The 23406-nt window shown below is 43.3% G+C and overlaps 1 protein-coding gene and 1 long non-coding RNA gene across 2 annotated transcripts in view; one reads left to right on the forward strand and one right to left on the reverse strand.

The window, feature by feature from the left end:
* The window catches only part of LOC135517961 (endoglin-like), a 60384-nt gene that overhangs the window by 1781 nt on the left and 35197 nt on the right, over positions 1-23406 (forward strand). Inside the window, exon 2 of the mRNA XM_064942706.1 lies at positions 226-455. Coding sequence (XP_064798778.1) covers positions 392-455 — 64 coding nt within the window. The 5' untranslated portion in view covers positions 226-391. The remainder of the gene's footprint in view (positions 1-225; positions 456-23406) is intronic.
* Positions 1255-23406, reverse strand: part of LOC135517963 (uncharacterized) — a 31751-nt gene continuing 9599 nt past the window's right edge. Inside the window, exon 2 of the long non-coding RNA XR_010452094.1 lies at positions 1255-1899. This is a non-coding gene — a long non-coding RNA (uncharacterized LOC135517963). The remainder of the gene's footprint in view (positions 1900-23406) is intronic.

The raw sequence follows: 23406 nt of genomic DNA on the forward strand, positions 1-23406 counted from the left end.
TAGAATCTCAATTGCATACTCCTCGCATCCTCTCTCCTCTTTCTCAAAACCCATTGGAGGAGAAGGTCAGAGGGGAGGGACCTCGCTTTTTCATCCAATGGGTTTTGAGAAGGAGGCAGGAGGAGAGTGGAGAAAGGACGCGAGGAGTATGCAATTAAGATTCTCCCTATGACTTTGCTTGGCAGTCGGCTATCTCCAACTGACACCCTGCCTCTTTTCTCTAAGCTAACCTTTGACCTATCAAGGCTGGATTTGTGTGGTCACCCTTCTGGAGCAGAACCACTGTCACCACAGTCACAGCCGTGCTGCCATTGGACACTGCTCTCACTGCCCAAGCACCTAGACACCGGCCAGTGCTTCTTTGAGACTCCCGCAGATAGCTGACTTTGAGATGGAGAGCAGCAACATGTCACGTTTACCTCTACTTCTACTCTGCCTTGCCATCGCCACTTCAGGTAAGACCAATGTTTGGTTCAACCTCCAACTTCCATCTCTTTTAAATTGTTGTGTTAGTGAAAATGTGCTTGGTTGACAGCTAGTGTGCTAGACTTGACTTGGAGACTGATATTGAATTGAAGCCTAGAGGTTCTTTCCTTCAGAGTAAGCAATGTAAAAAAAATGCCATTCATCTTCAATTTGACCTGTCAAGACTTTGTTATTCTAAACTCGTTTTGAAAAACCAACCGAGAGCTTTATTCTCTCTCTGTAAACCATTAGGATTTCCAGTTGATTGGATGAGTCTGTATAATAGGATATCGTTTAGGTACAGAGATTTTGTTTAATTTTGGGCCTAACTGACAATAATTCCTAAAGCCTAATTTATTTTAAACTTGTAAAGGATAAGGACTAAATGATGCATGTGTGCATCCATTTATTATTGTACTGGGATATGCTATAGGCAGGGTAGACTTGTTTTATTTGCGTTGCATGTATATTTTTAGGTATGATGGCTGTAGTTGCTAGTTGGCAGCTAGCTAGAGTGTCATGTAGGCAATGGAAAAGTATCTGCATGCTCTGACAGGTCTTGTATTATGCTTAGCCTGCTAACAGTTGTGGTGGATCCTTTGGGTGATGCTTATTGTCAGTTGGTTAAGTAGTCAGATAAAGCAGATGTGGTGCAGGCCATTCCAGAAGACCCTCAGGTTCATACACTTATATCCTCCCTGTGCTCAAGTGGTACTTTGTACTTAGTATGCACATTTGATGTATTTGGCTCACGATGAAAAAAGAAAGCAGCCAAAAACATAACCAACACACATTAAAAAAATAACTTTATTCATGCCAAAACATTTATTGGAGTATTTTATGAGCCCCTCAAGACTTCAACATGGGAATACTATGTAGTAATGCTGCTGAACACAGCATTTTGTTGACTCCAGTCACTTGTGAGAGCTTAAGGTTGTGACTGTACTGTCTGTTGACAGTGTAGCCCTCTGTTGTGGATTCTGGTTGGGGATCTGTGTCTTGTCTGGGTCTCACTGGTTTAAATCCCTGTTGATTTGCGCTCCAGTCCAGACGGTAGTTGGGCTCCAGACTTCTGTTCTGTAGTTCCATGGGGGCTGTCAGCTTTACAGTCTCTCTCTGGGGGTGTCCCAACGGGGGGCTGTGTCGACTGTAGAACTCATTGCAGGCCAGTCATTTCCAATGGGGGGCTGTGTTGACTCCTGCCTTCTTCTTTGCAGTAGCTCCATAGGAGACTCTTAATTGTTCTTCCCCTAAAGCGGCAATGTATTGATTATTGTCCCCTTCTGCTGTAGTTCTCCATAGGAGCCTGCAACAGTTGCTCCTTCCTTCTTCCAGGGGGGCTGTAGTGACTATATCGGCTCCCAGCTGCAATTAGTTCGCTGTGGGAGCCTGACGTGACGGTTGTCGACTCCCAGCCGGGTCCCTCTCCACGGACTGAAGGAAAAGTACAAAAGCGATTAGTCAACCGCCTGAAAGGGAGGGGAGCCTGAAGGGGACCTTGGGGGAAGCAGACATATGGAGGGAGATGGAAGGGAGGGATGGCGAGTAGCAGAACAGCAGGCAGGGGAGCCACTGGGACCACATCCTCAGGAAGCCATGCTGGAGGCTGAAGGGTGGGGAGGGTTGCAGATGATGGTGGTGGTGGTGGGAGGGGGTTATGTAACTCTCCAAGAGCATATCAGTGGCACAGTGGGGGGTGAATCGGGAAAGGGGTGCAGTGAAAGAGAGGGGGATGACAGGAGAGGGAAGGAGAGAGAGAGAAAGAGGATGCATTGAGGGATGAGGAAGAGAGATGGAGAGACTTAGATAGGAGATGATGCAAAGGAGAGGTAGATGCAGAAAGAGGGAGGGGACTAAAGAGAGTGAGAGAGATAGAGAAATACAATATGGCAAGATGCAGAGAGAAAGAGAAAACAGGGAGAGATGGACAGAGATGACAGACAGCTCCTTAGTAGGGCCTTAAAGAGGGAAATGACGAACCGAAAGAAAGCCCCGACTGCCTCTGTTAAAAATGGCGCTGGGAGTCTAAATAGCTCACTTCCCCACACTACAGCAGAGCCAGCCCTGTAGACTGCAGCCAGACTGGGTGGCAGGACCAGGGAGACATAGTGACGCAACTCCAGACCGATTTCTATCTCACTGTTGCAATTAGCAATTAATTTCTGACTGCCTCTCTTTTATTCTCTTTGACTCTAGCAGAGCTGAGTGGGACTAGCTATGCTACAGTATTTTGCTCTTCTCTTCTCTCTCGCTCTCTCTCTCTCCCAGTCATCCCTGGAAGGAAGAGAAAGCGTTTGATGAGTTATGATAATGTTTGCAGGTGGATAACTTTTCCTGTTTGTAGATTTTGATGTAGTCTCTGGAGTAAATATTGGCAGCAGTGTCATGTAAAACTATTAGAGAGCCAAAGGATTCTTTCCAGCTTGCAAGTTATGTTGTTCTTGAAGTAAGTTGTTAACAAGGCACTCCCCTCATGCGACAAGACATACAGCATTTCAAAGCACTGTAAAACACATCTAGCTCAGTCTAATATAGGCTATGCATAACCTAATGTTGATGTAGGCACATTTTCATCTAGGAAACCATTTAACTTAATCCTATTTAATATTTAATATCTAGGAAACATATTTTGCAGCTAACATTTACAATAGTTTGTTTCTCATCTGCAAGGAGATGCTTCAAATCACATCAAATGTATTCATCACATACACAGTTTACAGCAGGTACAAAAAGGTACAGCAAATGCTTATGTACTAGCTCCCTCAACAATGCAGTACATTAGTCAATAATCAATAAAAACAATGAAAAGAGTTGAGTAAAAAATAACAAGTAGTATAAGTAATAGAAGAGGTAATGGACTGTATTTACACTGTATTTACAAATATAAAATGGGTACTGGAATCAATAGTATATAATAGAACAGTAGCCATGTGTGTGTGTGTGTGTGTGTGTGTGTGTGTGTGTGTGTGTGTGTGTGTGTGTGTGTGTGTGTGTGTGTGTGTGTGTGTGTGTGTGTGTGTGTGTGTGTAAGGGTTGGATGTGTGGTTAGTCAGTGCAAATCATTTATATGGTGCATATCACTAACAAATTGCTGTAGATCTACAGCAAAACATTTACATTTAGCTACTGTAATTCTCTATTACAGTATGGTACTGTAAAGAGCAAATGCATTATGAGGGCTCAATGGCATTCCGCTACACTGCTGTGAAATTACAGCGATTACTGTAATTTTACAATAAAATGTTACATAAAAGTACTGTGTTATCAGTTTGGCTGTGTATTTACAGCAGCATATTGTGAATTATGGTGCATTGTGGAATAATGTTGTGCTCAGGGAAGGAGTCTCTGGCTCATTAACATATTTTGAGGGTTTCCTTCTAAGAGGCTTTATTACTTTTTTTCTGTTTTGCCTTTGTGTAGGCCTCTCGAAGAGCAAGTAATATAAAACACCAAATATTAGTGAACATGCTGTAATATACAAATACCTAACAGCAAACCTACTTGCACCAATCCCATGTAATTACTGTAGCATTTTCTTTCTTACAGTCTAGTAGGCTAATTTTACAGTATTGTACTGTATCGTTACTCTGATATTACAGTAACGTACAGGAAGCTGGTGGCAAGTAAAATGTTTACGTTGCCGTTACCGAGAATATTGCTGTAGTTAAGCGGGCTACTTGCAAGTTTATTTTTGTATTAGAAAATAAAAAACACATGTATTCTAATTAAACTGTTACAAAATACATCAATTGCACTTCAGGCTAGTGAATACTGCCCATCGTTGGCACTAGGTGGCTGCACTGTGAATCTGCAACACTTTACTAACCATTGTGCTTCCAGTAATGCACTGTAAATTCTAGATATACAGAATGTTGCTGTAGTCAGGTGTTACAGCAATATGCTGTCAATTTGTAAAGGCAAGTAAATCTACAGTAATTTACTGGCTTCTGTGCTGACAGTATTTTACTGTACATTTACATTTACCTACTGGCTACTGTGCTCCTGGGTCCCCCAGGTCAGGCTGGTCAGTGGCTGTGGTGTGAGCCTTGAATGGCTCATTAGTAGCGGACACTGATATAAACTCTTCATCAAAATGGCGATCTCCTTGTGCCAATGCCAGCAGCGGGCGTCTGCACACTATGGACAGATAAGGCAGATTGCAGCTCTTATCTCTGGCCAGTCTGCCCTTGCTCAGCCAAATGTCTGCCCAATCAGAAGTGTTGAAGGGGGACTTGTACCTGTCCCTTAAAAAAAAAAAAAAACTCAGGCAAAGTGCTTGTTTGACTGTAAATTTTTTGTATTTTCCCCAAATCCCAGAGAGAGTAGTACTGGGTTGGTTGTTTGGTACCTATTCTGCATTTCCCACTATGCAAATTCAAGTATTTAGAATGCTCTGTTGGTGTGCTGCTTTGATCAAAGCAGTATGCATAAAGAGTTGTCAGCTAAACATTTAAAAGACAGGAAATGATTATTGAACAGTTGATGCTTTGAAGCTGTGATGGGTGTCATAGGTTTTAATTGAAACTTGTTCTGCTTTCTTTGGATTCATGTGTTAAAGCGCTGCAATTTCTCTTTGATTTATGACAAACTTGGTGTGTTCAGGGGCTTGTGTGTGTGTGTGGGTGCCTGTTGTTGTGTTTGTGTAGGGGCCATTTTTAGAGTTATAGAGAGTACCTCTGAATATGAACGTATGCTTTTGATTAGTTCTCCAGTAGGGCGGCCCTCGAAGTGACTCTTATAAACTCCATGCAAAAGGTTTTATTGTCTCCTTCTCTGTATTGCCAAATCCCACATTCTGTCACACCTCTGTGAAGCAGTAAGTGCTGTTGCCTTTACATTCTGTAGGTTGCATATCTGATTGGAGGTTAATTCAATGGTATTGTGATTGGTCAACAACTCAGATTTTGAATCCAAACAACTCAGATGTTATTAAAGAGACTTAGATTAATTGTCTCTTGCTCTTTGTTCCTGACCTGCCGTGGTGAGATGCACTCTCTGTGTTGCATGGTGTACTGAAACTTCTTGGATACTTGAACATGAAAAATGGTTCAGTACTAGAATTGTTGTTATTTTAGGTTCTTCTGTCAAATGTGTCTCACGTCATAAAGTCTGTTTATCAGCGCAGCCGATGTCCCCTTATAGCGCGAGCGCACTGTTCATGCCTCTTGCCTACTCCACTTACTCATTGCTAGAGCACTGGGAGTCTGGGCTGCAAACATGTTAGCACCCCACCAGAGGAAGCTGGTGGGAGGAGCTATAGGAGGACAGGCTCATTGTAATGGCTTGAATGGAATAAATGGAACTGTATCAAACACATTAAACATATGGAAACCACATAGTTGAGTCCGTTCCATAGATTCCATTCCAGTCATTACAATGAGCCGTCCTTCTGTAGCTCATCCCACCAGCCTCCACTGCTCCCCACTCATGCTGCACAGAAGTTAACACACTTGAATAATGCAACATGGCATGTAGAAATGTTCAAACGTAGTTACTGTTCACAAAACAATGTCATTACAGGCTAGAGCAAGAAGCTTACATCAATTCACTGCAAATCAAATCAAATGTTATTTGTCACATGCGCCGAATACAACAGGTGTAGACCACACAGTGAAATGCTTACTTACAAGCCCTTAACCAACAATGCAGTTTTAAGAAAATACCAAAAAAAGTAAGAGAAAAGAATAACAAATAATAAAAAATCAACAGTAAATAACAATAGTGGGGCTATATACAGGGGGTTCCGGTACAGAGTCAATGTACAGGGCAACGGTGTTGAGGTGATTGTGGTAATATGTACATGTAGGTAGAGTTATTAAAGTGACTATACATATATAATAACAGAGAGTAGCAGCAGCGTGGGGGGGGGGGGCAAATAGTCTGGGTAGCCATTTTAGTAGCTGCTCAGGAGTCTTATGGCTTGGGGGTAGAAGCTGTTTAGAAGCCTCTTGGACCTAGACTTGGCGCTCCGGTAGCAGAGAGAACAGTCTATGACTAGGGTGGCTGGAGTCGTTGACAATATTTAGGGTCTTCCTCTGACACCTCCTGGTTTAGAAGTCCTGGATGGCAGGAAGCTTGGCCTTGGTGATGTACTGGCTCGCACGCACTACCCTCTGTAGTGCCTTGCTCTCAACCTGCTCCACTACAGCCCCGTAGATGAGAAAGAGGGCATGCTCAGTCCTGCTTTTCCTGTAGTCCACAATCAATTCCTTTGTCTTGATCACGTTGAGGGAGAGGTTGTTGTCCTTGCACCACACGGTCAGGCCTCTGACCTCCTTCTTATAGGCTGTCTCATCATTGTCGGTGATCAGGCCTACCACTGTTGTGTCATCAGCAAACTTAATGATGGTAACCCATCATTAACCCTCGCTGGAGGCTCTGGACTGGGAACCCTCGCAGGAGGCTCTGGACTGTGGACCGTCGCAGGAAGTTCCGGACCGTGGACCATCTCAGGAGGTTCAGGACTATGGACCGTCTCAGGAGGTTCCAGACTGTGACTCGTCCCCGGAAGCTCTGGACTGGAGACACGCACTTCAGGGCGAGTGCAGGGAGCAGGCACAGGACGTACCTGACTGGGGACACGCACTTCAGGGAGGGTGCGAGGAGCAGGCACAGGACGTACCTGAGTGGGAAGGCGCACTTGAGGGAGAGTGCGAGGAGCAGGTACAGGATGTACTGGGCTGTGGAGGCGTACTGGAGACCTGGTGCGTAGAACTGGCACAGATGGTGCCGGAACGATGACACACTCCGCACGGTGAGCTAGCACAGGAAGTACTGGGCTGTGGAGGCACACTGGAGACCTGGTGCGTAGAACCGGCCCACGTGGTACCGGACAAATGATATGCTCCTCAGGATGAGAATGGGGAGCTGGCACAGGTGACATCGGACGGCTAACACGCTCTTCAGGGTGAATGCCGTGCATACTACGTCAAACCAATAGCTCTCTCGCTTCACTCTCCTCCAATTTGTCCAACAACTCCTCGAAGGTCTCTAACTCTCCCCTTCGTTCACTCTCCTCCAATTTGTTCAATAACTCCTCGATGGTCTTTGATTCACACCTCAACTTTGCCCACCACCCCGTGTGCCTCCCCCCCAAATGTTTTTTGAGGCTGCTCTCTGGGCTTCAGTCGTGGCCGCGTTGTCGCTGTCCTTCCCTCACCACTTGTATCTGCTTCCACGGAAGGCTTTCGTCTCCAGCCGTAATTTCCTCCCAAGTCCAGAATGTCTTCTACTCCTGGGCACGCTGCTTGGTCCTGTTTTGATGGGATATTCTGTCATGTTGTTCGAAATGAATGTCGGACCAAGTCGTTGTCCTTCCTTCACCGCTTGCGTCTGCTTCCATGGAAGGCTTTATCTCATTATCTCCTCCATTGTGCCATTATCTCCTCCCAAGTCCAGGATGTCTTTACCTCCTGGATATCCTCCCAAGCCCAGGATACCCTCTCCTCCTGTGCACGCTGCTTGGTCCGTGAGTGGTGAGATATTCTGTCACGGTCGTTTGTAGAATTAACGGACCAAGGTGCAGCGTGCGTAGAGTTCCACATGTTTAATCAAAGAAACTCACCAAAACAATACAGAACAAAAATGAAACGTGAAGTCAAATACAGTGCACACTGGCAACTACACACAAACAAACAAGATTTCAGTGTTTCAGTGTGTTTTGGGAGTCGAGCAACAATCCCGGAGTCGTGCACCACAAGTGGGTGTGTGCCTCGTCGTGAATGACGTCATTACTATGTTTAAAGAGACAGCACACAATTTTATAAAAGAAGAGATTGATACTTCCATGCAAATGTTATTGATCACTATAATAAAATAAATCACAAATGAGTCCCAGATTGTTTGTCATCTGTAGCCACATGAAATCACAGAAAATAAGCTCAATAACTCAATGTATGCGCACACTCATATTGCATATGAATTCACCTGTATTGTGGATAGGCCTAGGCTACATCTTGATTTACCCAGTTTATCAACAGAGATTTACCATTCAAATAAATAATTACCTTTATGTTGTTATGTATTGTAGTTACATTGCTAAAAATAATGTTAAATTAATTGCATGATTGTATAATTGATTCATGTATTCATATATGGCTGTCTCTGAAAAATGTTGGCATCAAATTTCTAATGTAATGATATTGAACTCAAAAGATGCCCAATGACTGAACAGAGCAATAGCTGAGCTTATATGTCTGGCTCAAGTGCCATGCTGTGACTTTGGCTAATACACCTTTCTTTCCCCCTTTCGTATTGTTTTGGTATGATTTTGGTATTGAGTATCGTGATACTGAACCTGGTATCAGTATCGAAGTCAAAAATCTGGTATTGTGACAACACTACTCTCTTTCTCTCTCCCTGGTTTCTTTGTCTATCTCTATCGCTTTCTGATCATTATTAGATACTTAATGTTTTGTTGATGTTAGTATTGTCTTGTAACTTAACCTTTATGCCTTGTATGGGAATAATTCATTAATAATGATTTTTTTCATAGTTTTGATGTCTTCACTAATTTAAAAAAATGTAGCAAATAGTAAAAATAAAGAAAACTTTTGACCCGTAGTGTATTAGAATAACAGTGAAGACATCAAAACTATTAAATAACATACAGTGGGGAGAACAAGTATTTGATACACTTTTCCTACTTACAAAGCATGCAAAGGTCTGTAATTTTTATCATAGGTATACTTCAACTGTGAGAGACGGAATCTAAAAAAAATCCAGAAAATCACATTGTATGATTTTTAAGTAATTCATTTGCATTTTATTGCATGACATAAGTATTTAATCACCTACCAACCAGTAAGAATGCCGGCTCTCCACTCATTACCTGTATCAACTGCACCTGTTTGAACTTGTTACCTGTATAAAAGACACCTGTCCACACACTCAACCAAACAGACTCCAACCTCTCCACAATGGCCAAGACCAGAGAGCTGTGTAAGGACATCAGGGATAAAATTGTAGACCTGCACAAGGCTGGGATGGGCTACAGGACAATAGGCAAGCAGCTTGGTGAGAAGGCAACAACTGTTGGCGCAATTATTAGAAAATTAAGAAGTTCAAGATGACGGTCAATCACCCTCAGTCTGGGGCTCCATGCAAGATCTCACCTCGTGGGGCATCAATGATCATGAGGAAGGTGAGGGATCAGCCCAGAACTACACGGCAGGACCTGGTCAATGACCTGAAGATAGCTGGGACCACAGTCTCAAGGAAAACCATTAGTAACACACTACGCCGTCATGGATTAAAATCCTGCAGCGCACGCAAGGTCCCCCAGCTCAAGCAGCGCATGTCCAGGCCTGTCTGAAGTTTGCCAATGACCATCTGGATGATCCAGTGGGAGAAGGTCATGGTCTGATGAGACTAAAATAGAGCTTTTTGGTCTAAACTCCAAAAGATTTAATAGGGAACAGACATAGAACACAACAGGAACAGTGTCAGCACACGGGTAAACAAGGACATATGACAAACATCAATCCTGAATTAGGGAACAGAGCAGTATGTTTTTATTTTACTAGGCAAGTCAGTTAAGAACAAATTCTTATTTTCAATGAGGACCTAGGAACAGTGGGTAAACTGCCTGTTCAGGGGCAGAATGACAGATTTGTACCTTGTCAGCTCGGGGATTCAAATTTGCAACCTTTCGGTTGCTAGTCCAATGCTTTAACCACTAGTCTATCCTGCCGCCCCGGGAAGGGAAGGCAATTGGGAAGGCAATAACACAAGTAATAGAGTTTAACTGAGTCTAATGAGCGCAGATACGCATTATGGGGAAAGGCAGGTGTGCGTACTGATGGTGGCTTGATTGCGTAATCCTGGAGAGCCTGGCGCCCTCGTGTGCAAGGGGGAGGAAGAGCGGGAACAGGCGTGACAGTACCCCCTCCCTCTAGGAGCGCCACCCGGCGTCCCACCTAGTTGAGCAGGCCGATGCATGGGCGCTGGGCAATCAGGCTTGGAGAGGGGGAGGAAAAGCGGGATCAGGCGTGACATGTGCAGATGATGATGTGCAAGTAGAGATACTGGGGTGCAAAAGAGCAAGAAGATAAATAACATTATGGGGATGAGGTAGTTGGGTGTGCGATTTACAAATTGGCTGTGTACAGGTACAGTGATCGGTAAACTGCTCTGACAGCTGATGCTTAAAGTTAGAAAGGGAGATATAAGTCTCCAGCTTCAGTGATTTTTGCAATTTGTTCCAGTCATTGGCAGCAGAGAACTGGAAGGAAAGGTGGCCAAAGAGGAGATGGCTTTTGGGGTGACCAGTGAAATATACCTACTGGAGCACGTGCCATGGGTGGGTGGTGCTATGGTGACCAGTGAGCTGCGATAAGGCGGGGCTTTACCGAGCAAAGACTTATAGATGACATGGAGCCAGTGGGTTTGGCTACAAATATGTAGGGAGGGCCAGCCAACGAGAGCATACAGGTTGCAGTGCTGGGTAGTATATGGGGCTTTGGTGACAAAACGGATGGCACTGTGATAGACTACATCCAGTTTGCTGAGTAGAGTGTTGGAGGCTATTTTGTAAATGACATCGCCGACGTCAAGGATCGGTAGGATAAGTCAGTTTTACGAGGGTATATTTGGCAGCATGAGTGAAGGATGCTGCGAAATAGGATGCCGATTCTAGATACATTTTTTTATTGGAGATGCTTAATGTGAGTCTGGAAAGAGAGTTTACAGTCTAACCAGACACCTAGGTATTTGTAGTTGTTCACATATTCTAAATCAGAACCGTCCAGAGTAGGGATGCTAGTCGGGTGGTCGGGTGCGGGCAGCAATCAGTTGAAGAGCATGCATTTAGTTTTACTTGTATTTAAGAGCAGTTGGAGGCCACGGAAGAAGTGTTGTATGGTATTGACGCTCGTTTGGAGGTTTGAAGGGCCAGAAGTATACAGAAGGGTGTCGTCTGCGTAGAGGTGGATTAGAGAATCACTAGCAGTATGAGCGACATCATTGATGTATACAGAGAAAAGAGTCGGCCCGAGAATTGAACCCTGTGGCACCCCCATAGAGACTACCAGAGATCCGGACAACAGGCTCTCCGATTTGACACACTGAACTCTATCTGAGAAGTAGTTGGTGAACCAGGCGAGGCAGTCATTTGAGAAACCAAGGCTATTGAGTCTGCCGATAAGAATGCAGTGATTGACAGAGTCGAAAGCCTTGGCCAGGTCAATGAAGATGGCTTCACAGTACTGTCTTTTATCGATGGCGGTTGTGATATTGTTTAGGACCTTGAGCGTGTCTGAGGTGCACCCGTGACCAGCTCAAAAACAGATTGCATAACGGAGAAGGTACTGTGGGATCCTAAATGGTTGGCGATCTGTTTATTAATTTGGCTTTCGAAGATTTTGGAAAGGCAGGGCAGGATGGCTATAGGTCTATAACAGTTTGAGTCTAGAGTGTCTCCCCCTTTGAGGAGGGGGATGACCGCGGCAGCTTTCCAATCTTTAGGGATCTCAGACGATACGAAAGAGAGGTTGAACAGGCTAGTAATAAGCGGATCATTTTAGGAAGAGAGGGTCCAGATTGTCTTGCCCAGCTGATTTGTAGGGATCCAGATTTTGCAGCTCTTTCAGAACATCAGCTTTCTGGATTTGGTGGGCTTGGGCAAGGTGCTGTAGAGTTGTTGGACGTGGCAGGAGTAGCCAGGTGGAAAGCATGGCCAGCCATAGAAAAATGCTTATTGAAATGATCGATTATCGTAGATTTATTGGTGTTGACAGTGTTTCTTAGCCTTAGTGCAGTGGGCAGGTGGGAGGAGGTGCTCTTATTCTCCATGGACTTTACAGTGTCACAAAACGTTTTGTAATTAGTGCTACAGGATGCAAAATTCTGTTTGAAAAAGCTATCCTGAGCTTTCCTAACTGACTGTGTATCTTGGTTCCTGACTTCTCTGAAAAGGTGCATATCGCGGGGGATATTCTATGCTAATGCAGAACGCCACAGGATGTTTTGTGTGCTTGTCATGGGCAGTCAGGTCTGGAGTGAACCAAGGGCTATATCTGTTTGTCACGCCCTGACCTTAGCGAGCCTTTTTTTAATCTATTTTTGATTTGGTCAGGGTGTGATTTGGGTGGGCATTCTATGTCCTTTATTTCTATGATTTGTGTTTCTATCTGTTGGCCGGGTATGGTTCTCAATCAGGGACAGCCGTCTATCGTTGTCTCTGATTGGGAATCATCATTTGGTAGCCTTTGTTAACTTTGTTTGTGGCACTTAGCCCTGTTAAGCTTCCTGGTTGTTTTGTTAGTTCTTGTTTTGTTGGCTACATTTTATATAAATAAAAGAAAATGTACGCTGACGACGCTGCACCTTGGTCCACTTCTTTTGACGGCCGTGACACTGTTCTTAGTTCATTTTTTTGAATGGGGCATGCTTATTTAAGATGAAGAGAAAAACACTTTTAAAGAGCAACCAGGTATCCTCTACTGACGGGATGAGGTCAATATCCTTCCAGGATACCCGGGCCAGGTCGATTAGAAAGGCCTGCTCGCTGAAGTGTATTCGGGAGCGTTTGACAGTAATGAGGGGTGGTCGTTTGACTGCGGACCCATTACGGACTCAGGCAATGAGGCAGTGATTGCTGAGATCCTGGTTGAAGACGGCAGAGGTGTATTTAGAGGGCAAGTTGCTCAGGATGATATCTAAGAGGGTGCCCATGGTTACGTATTTAGGGTTGTACCTGGTAGGTTCCTTGATAATTTGTGTGAGATTGAGGGCATCTAGCTTAGATTGTAGGACGGCCGGGATGTTAAGCATATCCCAGTTTAGGTCACCTAACAGTACAAACTGATAGATAGATGGGGGGCAATCAATTCACAAATGGTGTCTAGGGCACAGCTATGGGCTGAGGGGGGTCTATAACAAGTGGCAATGGTAAGAGACTTGTTTCTGGAAAGGTGGATTTTTAAAAGTAGAAGCTTGAATTGTTTGGGCACAGACCTGGATAGTATGACAGAACTCTGCAGGATATCTTTGCAGTAGATTGCAACTTCGCCCCCTTTGGCAGTTCTATCTTGTCAGAAAATGTTGTAGTTGGGGATGGACATGTCTGGATTTTTGGTGGCCTTCGTAAGCCAGGATTCAGACATGGCTAGGACATCAGGGTTGGCGGAGTGTGCTAAAGGAGCAAATAAAACAAACTTAGGGAAGAGGCTTCTGATGTTAACATGCATGAAACCAAGGCTTTTACGGTTACAGAAGTCAACACATGAGAGCGCCTGGGGAATGGGAGTGGTGCTGGGGGCTGCAGGGCCTGGGTTAACCTCTACATCACCAGAGGAACAGAGGAGGAGTAGGATAAGGGTACGGCTAAAGGCTATAAGACCTGGTCGTCGAGTGCATTCAGAACAGAGAGTAAAAGGAGCACATTTCTGTGCATGGAAGAATAGATTCCAGGCATAATGTACAGACAATGGTATGGTAGGATGTGAGTACAGTGGAGGTTAACCAAGGCATTGAGTGACGATGAGAGAGGTTTTGTCTCTAGAGGCACCAGTTACGCCAGGTGAGGTCACTGCATGTGTGGGACAAATGGTCTATCTAAGGCATATTTGGCAGGGCTGGGGGCTCTATAGTGAAATAAGACAATAATCACTAACCAAAACAGCAATAGACAAGGCATATTGACATCAGGGAGAGGCATGTGTAGCCAAGTGATCATAGGGTCCAATGAGTAGCAATAGGTGAGTCAGGGAGACCATTCAGTAGTAGCTACTACGCTAGGCGAGTTGGAGACACGGCGATTCAGACAGCTAGCGGGCCGGGTCTAGTAGATGGGCTTTCGGCGATGTCGCAATGGAAGAGCCTGTTGAAACCACCTCGGACGATTACGTCGGCAGACCAGCCGTGATGGATCGGCAGGGCTCTGTGTCGGCAGTAAAGGGTCCAGGCCAATTGGCAAAAGAGGTATTGTAGATCAAGAATTAGCTGGCGGGCCTCTTCGGCAAGCCTGGGAGATGGGCCTAGCTCGAGGCTAGCTCAAGGCTAACTGGTGCTTGCTTCTGGACAGAGACGTTAGCCAGGAGTAGCCACTCGGATTGCACTTAGCTAGCTGCGATGATCTGGTGTAAAGCTTCAGAACTTGCAGTAGGAATCTGGAAAAGTGGACGAGAAAAAGCAGTCCTATATGCTCTGGGTTGATATCGTGCTGTGCAGGCTGGCAGGTATTGACCTAGCTGAGGCTGGCTGTTGTCCGAGTTAACGGTGAAGACCGATAGCAGTGGCTAACTGACTACTAGCTAGTAGCTAGTTAGCTGGCTAGCATCTGATGGGGGGTCTGGTTCTAAAGTATAAAAATAGCAGATCCGTACCACATTGGTTGAGGTGGGTTGCAGGAGAGTATATTCAGTCCGTGAGATTAAAATATATACCAAATATATACGGGAAAAACAAGGAAAACGATATGTAAAATGATATTTACTTGGGACAGGACGGAACAAGACAAAACACACGTCCGACTGCTACGCCATCTTGGAATTAGAATGCATTTCAATTAACAGGTGTGCCTTGTTCATTTGTTGAATTTCTTTCCTTCTTAATGTGTTTGAGCCAATCAGTTATGTTGTGACAAGGTAAGGGTGGCATACAGAAGAAAGCCCTATTTGGTAAAAGACCAAGTCCATATTATGGCAAGAACAGATCAAATTAGCAAAGAGAAATGACAGTCCATCATTACTTTAAGACATGAAGCTCAGTCAATATGGAACATTTCAAAATCTTTGAAAGATTCTTCAAGTGCGGTCGCAACAACCATCAAGCCCTATGATGAAATGCATGGTTGTGAGAATGCCAAGAGTGTGCAAAGCTGTCATCAAGGTAAAGTGAGGCTACTTTGAAGAATCTCAAATATAAAAATTGGTTACTACATGATTCCATATGTGTTATTGCATAGTTTTGATGTATTCACTATTATTTTACAATGTAGAAAATAGTACAAATTAAGAAAAACCCTGGAATGAGTAGGTGTGACCAAACTTCTGACTGGCACTGTACATACATGATGAATATTACCCCACTACACTCCCATTATGAATTAATTGAAAAGCAGAAAGTAATACATGGATAGGCCTATTTACGGGACTTTTAGCGGTTCTGGACTGGTTCCGACCAACATTTTTGTGTACAGAACGCTTTGTGAATGGCGCAACATCAATTAGACAGGTATAGAGACAGAGTGGAGGAGCAATTCAGCAGGTCTGACGAAGGCATATGTGTCAGGGGCTCCTAAACGATCACAGATTACAAAAAGAAAGCCAACCACCTCACGGTCACCAATGCCACCCTACCAGAAGAGCTAAATCTTTTCATCAAGATTAGAGCATAATGACCATGGGCTGCCGAGAAGAGCCCCCGATGACAATGTGGGCTACATATTCACAGTCTCCACTGAGGACGTATGTAAGTCATTCAAACATGTTAACCCTCGCAAGGCTGCTGGCCCAGATGGTATTTCTAGCCGTCCCTCAGAGCATGTGCAGATCAGCTGGCTGCTGTGTTCTTTGACATTTTTAATCTCTCCCTAGCTCAGGCCTCTATACCCTCCTGCTTCAAGATGTCCGCTATCATCGCCGTGCCCAAGAAAGGGAATGTAACTGAACTGAATGACTACCGCACTCACTTCCTTCCATCATCATGAAGTGCTTCTCGAGGCTAGTCAAAGACTATATTACCTCCTCCCTCTCCTACACACTCAACCCTCTCCAATTCGCATACCGCCCTGACAGATCCACAGACGATGCAATCGCCATTGCACTGCACACTTCCCTTACCCTCCAGGAACAAAAGGAATGCATATATGAGGATGCTGTTCATTGACTACAGCGCGGCCTTCAGTACCATAGTGCACTCCCTATAATCTCATTACAAAGCTCACAGCCCTGGGTCAGAACTCCTCCTTATGCAACTGGGTCCTGGACTTCCTGACAGGCCGCCCCCAGGTGGTGAAGGTAGGCAACATTACCCCCTCGACACTGATCCTCAACACGGCAGCCCCACAAGAGTGCGTCCTCAGTCCCTCCCGTATTCTCTGTATACCCACGACTGCATGGCCTCACACAGTTCCAAAACCATCATCAAGTTTGCTGATGACACAAAAGTAGTAGGCCTGATCACCAGTAACGACGAGAAGGCCTACAGGGAGGAGCTAGGCACTCTGACGGCATGGTGCTGGGTAAACAACCTCTCCCTCAGCATTAACAAAACAAAGGTGCTAATTGTGGACTTCAAGAGGAACCAGGCTGGATACGCCCCCATCCTCATCAATGGGGCCGCTGTGGAGATGGTAAATAACTTCAAACTCCTTGGCGTACACATCTCAGAGAAGCTGAAATGGTCTAACCACACAGACACCGTAGTGGAGAAGGTACGACAGCAACTCTTCAACCTCAGGGTGCTGAACACTCTCACAGTGTTCTACAGGAGCACCATTGAGAGCATACTGGTGGGCTGCATCACAGCCTGGTATGGCAACTCCACCGCCACGGGCCGCAAGGCTCTTCAGAGCCATTCAGAAGCTCTTCAGAGCCATTCGGTGTACACTGCCTGCCTTACAGGACACCTACAACACCAGATGTCGCAGAAAGACCAAGGAGATCATCAGTGACCCCAGCCACCCAAACCATGCCCTGTTCTCCCTGCTTCAATCACTCAGACACGAGCAGTACAGGAGCATCATGGTAAAAACTGAGATACAGGCTGCTGAATATCCACCACTAGTCAGCTACCGGCTCCCCTTCCCACCTGCTACTCCCCCCTATGGACATTCCCCCCACACACCCTCAACTCTCACTTACCTTACCTGCTACTTCCCCTATGGACAGTCTTTCTCCTGCTGAATCCCCCCCCCCTTCTACTCCCTCTATTGTTTTCCCTTTAATCTAAATCTGAATTACTGTGCACCCTGGGAAAACTCTGGTTGTCCTGCTTCACATGCCGCTCTCCGCTATGATGCAGGGTGAGTTTCTTATGCTTAGACGTTGCTGACACCTGTCAGATCTTACAATGCCTGGATAAGTGTTTTAAGTATCAGCTAACTGTATCATATGTTATAGCAATTTGTCAGTCGATGACACAGTCTATGACATGGCACACCACCATTGGTTGTTGCGTCGCCTCGCCTTAGCTGTGAAATGCGCCCTCAGGATTGTGAAATCTGACACCTCCTTTGCATTTTCTGGCCTATCCAGACAAAGGATCGATTTCTCAACATGAAAAAGGCACATTTAAACACAGAGGGACGATGTTGTGAGATGTAATGAGTCAGCAGGTATTTAATGGTGTCTCTGTGTCGCTCAGAGGATGCCGGGCAGAACATTCAGCTAATAAAATGGTGCCAATTTTGTACTGTCACTAAGTATGATCATATTTATTTTACAGTTATAAGAAAGGTGAAATCTTATCATAAGTAATTTCTAATAATTAGATTGTTGCTATATTTAGAAAGCATTTCAATCATCTCAAGCCTTATTCCCCCACTTTTGTTGAATAGGAAAAAAATAATCTATGATTTTTCATATTTTCAATTTTTATAATCATATTCTCACTGTGTGCTTGACCTTGTGTCCTCAAAAGTGACTACACCTCAGAATTGTATAACTATTTAAAAAAAGTGTTTTTTTAGATGTTAATATTTCTGTCAGTATAATCATTACTAGGTATTGTTAATGGCCCTCTCATGATAAATAATTACTTTTGGGTATGTCTATTTAGGCGGAAATCTACATCGACATTACATTTAACAGGTTAATAGTCTGTACTTCCCTTTCTAAAGGAATATAGTCTAGCGTGTTGACAACTCTCCACACTCAGACAATGTCATTACTCTTAGAGGAAGATAAATAATTGTATTATTGACTGTATGTTTGTTTATTCCATGTGTAACTCTGTGTTGTTGTTTGTGTCGCACTGCTTTGCTTTATATTGGCAATGGCGCAATTCTAAATGAGAACTTGTCCTCACCTAGCCTACCTGGTTAAATAAGGTGAAATAAAAATAAAAATAAACAACACTGCAAATATGCGGAATCTCTTCATCTTTGGTTCTGACTCCACTTCTTCAACTTCTCAAACGTATCAAAAGTATAAAAATCTTAATTGCTATGCTATCCCCGATGTGACCAACCAAAAGTGGGCTCGTTAATATTTTCTGGGAAATCAGTGGAGAAAAACAGGTTAATGTCTTTTGGTCTATGAGAAACATATGCTGCGCAAAGCGATATCAATCTTGAATGATTGGAAGCACCCAGTATGCAATGCGTCGCTGCTGCTTCCATCTGCTCGGCGGAACAGTGTAAGCACAGCAACCGCTAAATTAGTCTTTCCCTCCAAAAGCCACGTTTGCTAATTAACTCCTGGAAGATTAATAGACTATCGCTATAGTGCAAATTCAAAATGTCTCGTAGATTTACAATGAATTAATTTCTTCACACTGGGACCAACCTGAGGACTGAGAGCTAATAAAGTGTTTATGGAACACCTTGTCAATTTGACAGAAGAGGCAACAGAACCAACAAAACAAAAAACATCGCCCTCTCTGATGCTGCCTCGAAAATTACAGATAGATGTTTCTGTATGTGTGTGTGTGAAAGGGAGAAACAGAGAGAGATATGGATAAAGTGGGAGAGCATATATCAACAGGGAACGGCAATGTACTTAACATTCACCATATCGAAAGTTTCTTGTATCACCGTTCTAGGAAAGAACTGCTAGTGTAGTGAATGACAACAGCACACACAGTTTGTCGACATCAAAGCGTCATATTGCTTTAGGAACAGCAGCACACAGACAGGCCATGAAGACTAACTGGGAGACAACTCTCAAGCCTCGAAGAGATAGGCGTGTGTTGTGTGTGTGAGTGAGCCATAGGCCCTCCATGCATCATTGGATTTGTTGTTACGTCTACTGTACTTCCGACAAAAGGAGACATCTGACAAACGGCTCCCAGAGGTATAAACAGAGCTACTGTATATGAAGAAAAGCTGTCTCCAGACCAGCTTTCACATCACCAATGTCCGTGCCACATAACATCCCCAAATAACACGCACACACCACACACAAAATACCCATCCCCCGTACTACCACATACAGTTGAAGTCGGAAGTTAACATTCACCTTAGCCAAATAAATTAAAAATACGTTTTTCACAATTCCTGACATTTAATTGTAGTAAATTAGTAGAGCGAATGATTTATTTCAGCTTTTATTTCATTCATCACATTTCCAGTGGGTCAGAAGTTTACATACACTCAATTAGTATTTGGTAGCATTGCCTCTAAATTGTTTAGCTTGGGTCAAATGTTTTGGGTAGCCTTCCAAAAGCTTCCCACAATAAGTTGGGTGAATTTTGGCCCATTCCTCCAGACAGAGCTGGTGTAACTGAGTCAGGTTTGTTGACCTTATAGCTCGCACACGCTTTTTCAGTTCTGCCCTCAAATATTTTATTGGATTGAGGTCAGGGCTTTGTGATGGCCACTCTAATACCTTGACTTTGTTGTCCTTAAGCCATTTTGGCACTACTTTGGAAGTATGCTTGGGGTCAATGTCCATTTGGAAGACCCATTTGCAACCAAGCTTTAACTTTCTAACTGATGTCTTGAGATGTTTCTTCAATATATCCTCATAATTGTCCTTCCTCAATAAGAAATCTATTTTGTGAAGTGCACCAGTCCCTTCTGCAGCAAAGCTACCCCACAACATGATGCTGCCACTGCAGTGCTTCATGGTTGGGATGGTGTTCTTCGGCTTGCAAGCCTCCCCACTTTTCCTCCAAACATAATGATGGTCATTATGGCCAAACTCTTCTATTTTTGTTTCATCAGACCAGAGGACATTTCTCCAAAAAGTGCGATCTTTGTCCTCATGTGCAGTTGCAAACTGTAGTCTGGCTTTTTTTTATGGCGGTTTTGGAGCAGTGGTTTCTTCCTGGCTGAGCAGCCTTTCAGGTTATGTCGATATAGGACTTGTTTTACTGTGGATATAGATACTTTTGTAGCTGTTTCTTCCAGCATCTTTACAAGGTCATTTGCTGTTGTTCTGGGATTTATTTGCACTTTTCGCACCAAAGTACATTCATCTCTAGGAGACAGAACGCGTCTCATTCCTGAGCGGTATGATGACTGCATGTTCCCATGGTGTTTGTACTTGCGTGTTATTGTTTGTACAGATGAACGTGGTACCTTCAGGCATTTGGAAATTGCTCCCAAGGATGAACCAGACTTGTGGAGGTCTACAATTTTTTTCTGAGGTCTTGGCTGATTTCTTTTGATTTTCCTATTATGTCAAGCAAAGAGGTACTGAGTTTGAAGGTAGGCCTTAAAATACATCCACAGGTACACCTCCAATTTACTCAAATTATGTCAATTATCCTATCAAAAGCTTCTAAAGCCATGACATACTTTTCTGGAATTTCCAAGCTGTTTAAAGGCACAGTCAATTTAGTGTATGTAAACTTCTGATCCACTGAAATTGTGATACACTGAATTATAAGTGAAATAATCTGTCTGTAAACAATTGTTGGAAAAATTACTTGTGTCATGCACAAAGTAGATGTCCTAACCGACTTGCCAAAACTGTAGTTTGTTAACAAGACATTTGTGGAGTGGTTGAAAAACGAGTTTTAATGACTCCAACCTATGTAAACTTCTGACTTCAATTGTACATACACAGTAGCAGTGAAAGTGACAGTGATAATCAGGGACTTATTGATAGACTGTGGAGATTTGTATGGCCTGAGGATATAAGGAGAGAGTTAAGGCACTGTGCAGTGCAGTATAGGGGTGAGAGGCCTGGGGACATCGTGGGCCCTTGCATAGCGCTGATAAGAATTTGTTTACCTTCCTGTAGATGGTCAGGCCTCAGTCTGCAGCCACGGAAACAGCGGGACAATAGGTGTGTAGAGCTGGAGATGCGGGAGCAGGCCATTTTTATTTAGTTAATTTTGCAGATGCTCACACCATAGTGTCATCAGACTTTTGATACCAATGCATGGTGAAAAGGGGGCACACAATGGTGAACCACTATAAAAAATGGCATAGAAAAGTATTTTGTATTTAGAAAATACAAATTACAGCTCTCCAAAGTATGTTGTTACAAAATACATTTGATTGTCATTCAGCCCAGTGTAATCCAAATGACAAAATACTGAAAAGTACTTTAAATACATATTTCAAGTACATGTAACATAAATACTGCCCATGCCTGAAATACATTTTATACAGCAAAATTACAGATTATTATTTTGTACTTTTTAACGTAGTAGTGGAATACTACTGCTAGACTAAAATAGAATATGTTTTCATCAATGTGTAAGATTTATTGTTCGGGTCCTGTAGTAAGGGGGCTACAAGTCTGTGGCTTTTGGCAGACTACTGTATTCATGAATAACAAAAAAATACAAAAAATACTCTTCCTCAGACTTTTTAAATAAAATTATTAGGTCTTGATGTACAATAATGAATATCCTATCTGAAATAAAGGGTGAATGTAGAATAGTACAATTCAAAACTGCCACATCTGCATTTTGCTCTTCCTCTCTGTCAAAGTGAATAGTGGTTTGATCCTTTGACTCTGTGAAGAGACTCAATAAAGGAAGTCACTGATTCCAGGATGTGGCTTGTTGCTGGCAGGGTCACAATCCCTCTCTTGAATATATTACCCTTAATGTCAGAGTTGTGTGGGTTTTTATTTCCAGCCAAGGTCCTCTTTCTGCTGAGTCGGGAGATCCATTCCACAGAATACTGACGTTGGACCTTTCACCTTTCAAACAAGAACTGATAGTCTGATCCAAGTCAGATTAGGCTGATGATAAAGTAATCGGTTTAGTATTTCTGCTTTTTGACAGTTTTTTAGAGGAAAGAGCCACACTGGCTTTATCCGCTACGTGATGTCATTGTTCTCAATACACCTACAGATGTAGGATCTTAATTTGAGCCAGTTTGCTACAGCAACAACAAGAAATATTAATAATTAAGTAACTTTATGAAAAAAATGCACACTGTTCAATCACCCTATTACAGGCACGGCCATTAAGATAAATGGCATCATTATGTGTTCCACCAAAAAGGTGGTATATCTGATCAAGTGTATAAGTGGTCTATGCTATGTAGTAAAAACAAAACGAGCTCTGAAAACAAGGATAGCAGAACACATGAGTAATACCAGTACTCTTACATGAATATGTCACATTGATTTGTCCTGCCATCCAGGTCTCCACTTGGTCATTTTGTACATACAGTATACACTATATGATATTTTCTGTAATTATTATGCCCATCTCGTTGATATACAATTATTAGAGGTACACAAGTTGTTTTTGAAATAGGTCACTGTAATTATATCTACGGCCACTGCCAATGGTCATATGGGTGGGTATTGCATGGAATCCTTTATGACCATATGTACACTACCGTTCAAAAGTTTGGGGTCACTTCGGAATGTCCTTGTTTTTGAACCATGAGTGTTTTATTTGTCCATTAAAATAACATAAAATTGATCAGAACTTCATTGCAGACATTGTTAATGTTGTAAATGACTATTGTAGCTGGAAAACGTAGATTTTTTATGAAATATCTACATAGGCGTACAGAGGTCCATTATCAGCAACCATCACTCCTGTGTTCCAATGGCATGTTGTGTTAGCTAATCCAAGTTTATAATTTTAAAAGGCAAATTCATCATTAGAAAACCCTTTTGAAATTATGTTAGTACAGCTGAAAACTGTGGTTCTGATTAAAGAATCAATAAAACTGGCCTTCTTTAGACTAGTTTTGTATCTGGAGCATCAGCATTTGTGGGTTCGATTACAGGTTCAAAATGTCCAGAAACAAAGAACTCTTCTGAAACTCAGTATATTCTTGTTCTGAGAAATGAAGGCTGTTCTATGCGAGAAATTGCCAAGAAACGGAAGATCTCGTACAACGCTGTGTTCTACTCC

Source organism: Oncorhynchus masou, chromosome 28, assembly GCF_036934945.1.
Source record: "Oncorhynchus masou masou isolate Uvic2021 chromosome 28, UVic_Omas_1.1, whole genome shotgun sequence".
NCBI classification, from domain to species: Eukaryota; Metazoa; Chordata; class Actinopteri; order Salmoniformes; family Salmonidae; genus Oncorhynchus; species Oncorhynchus masou.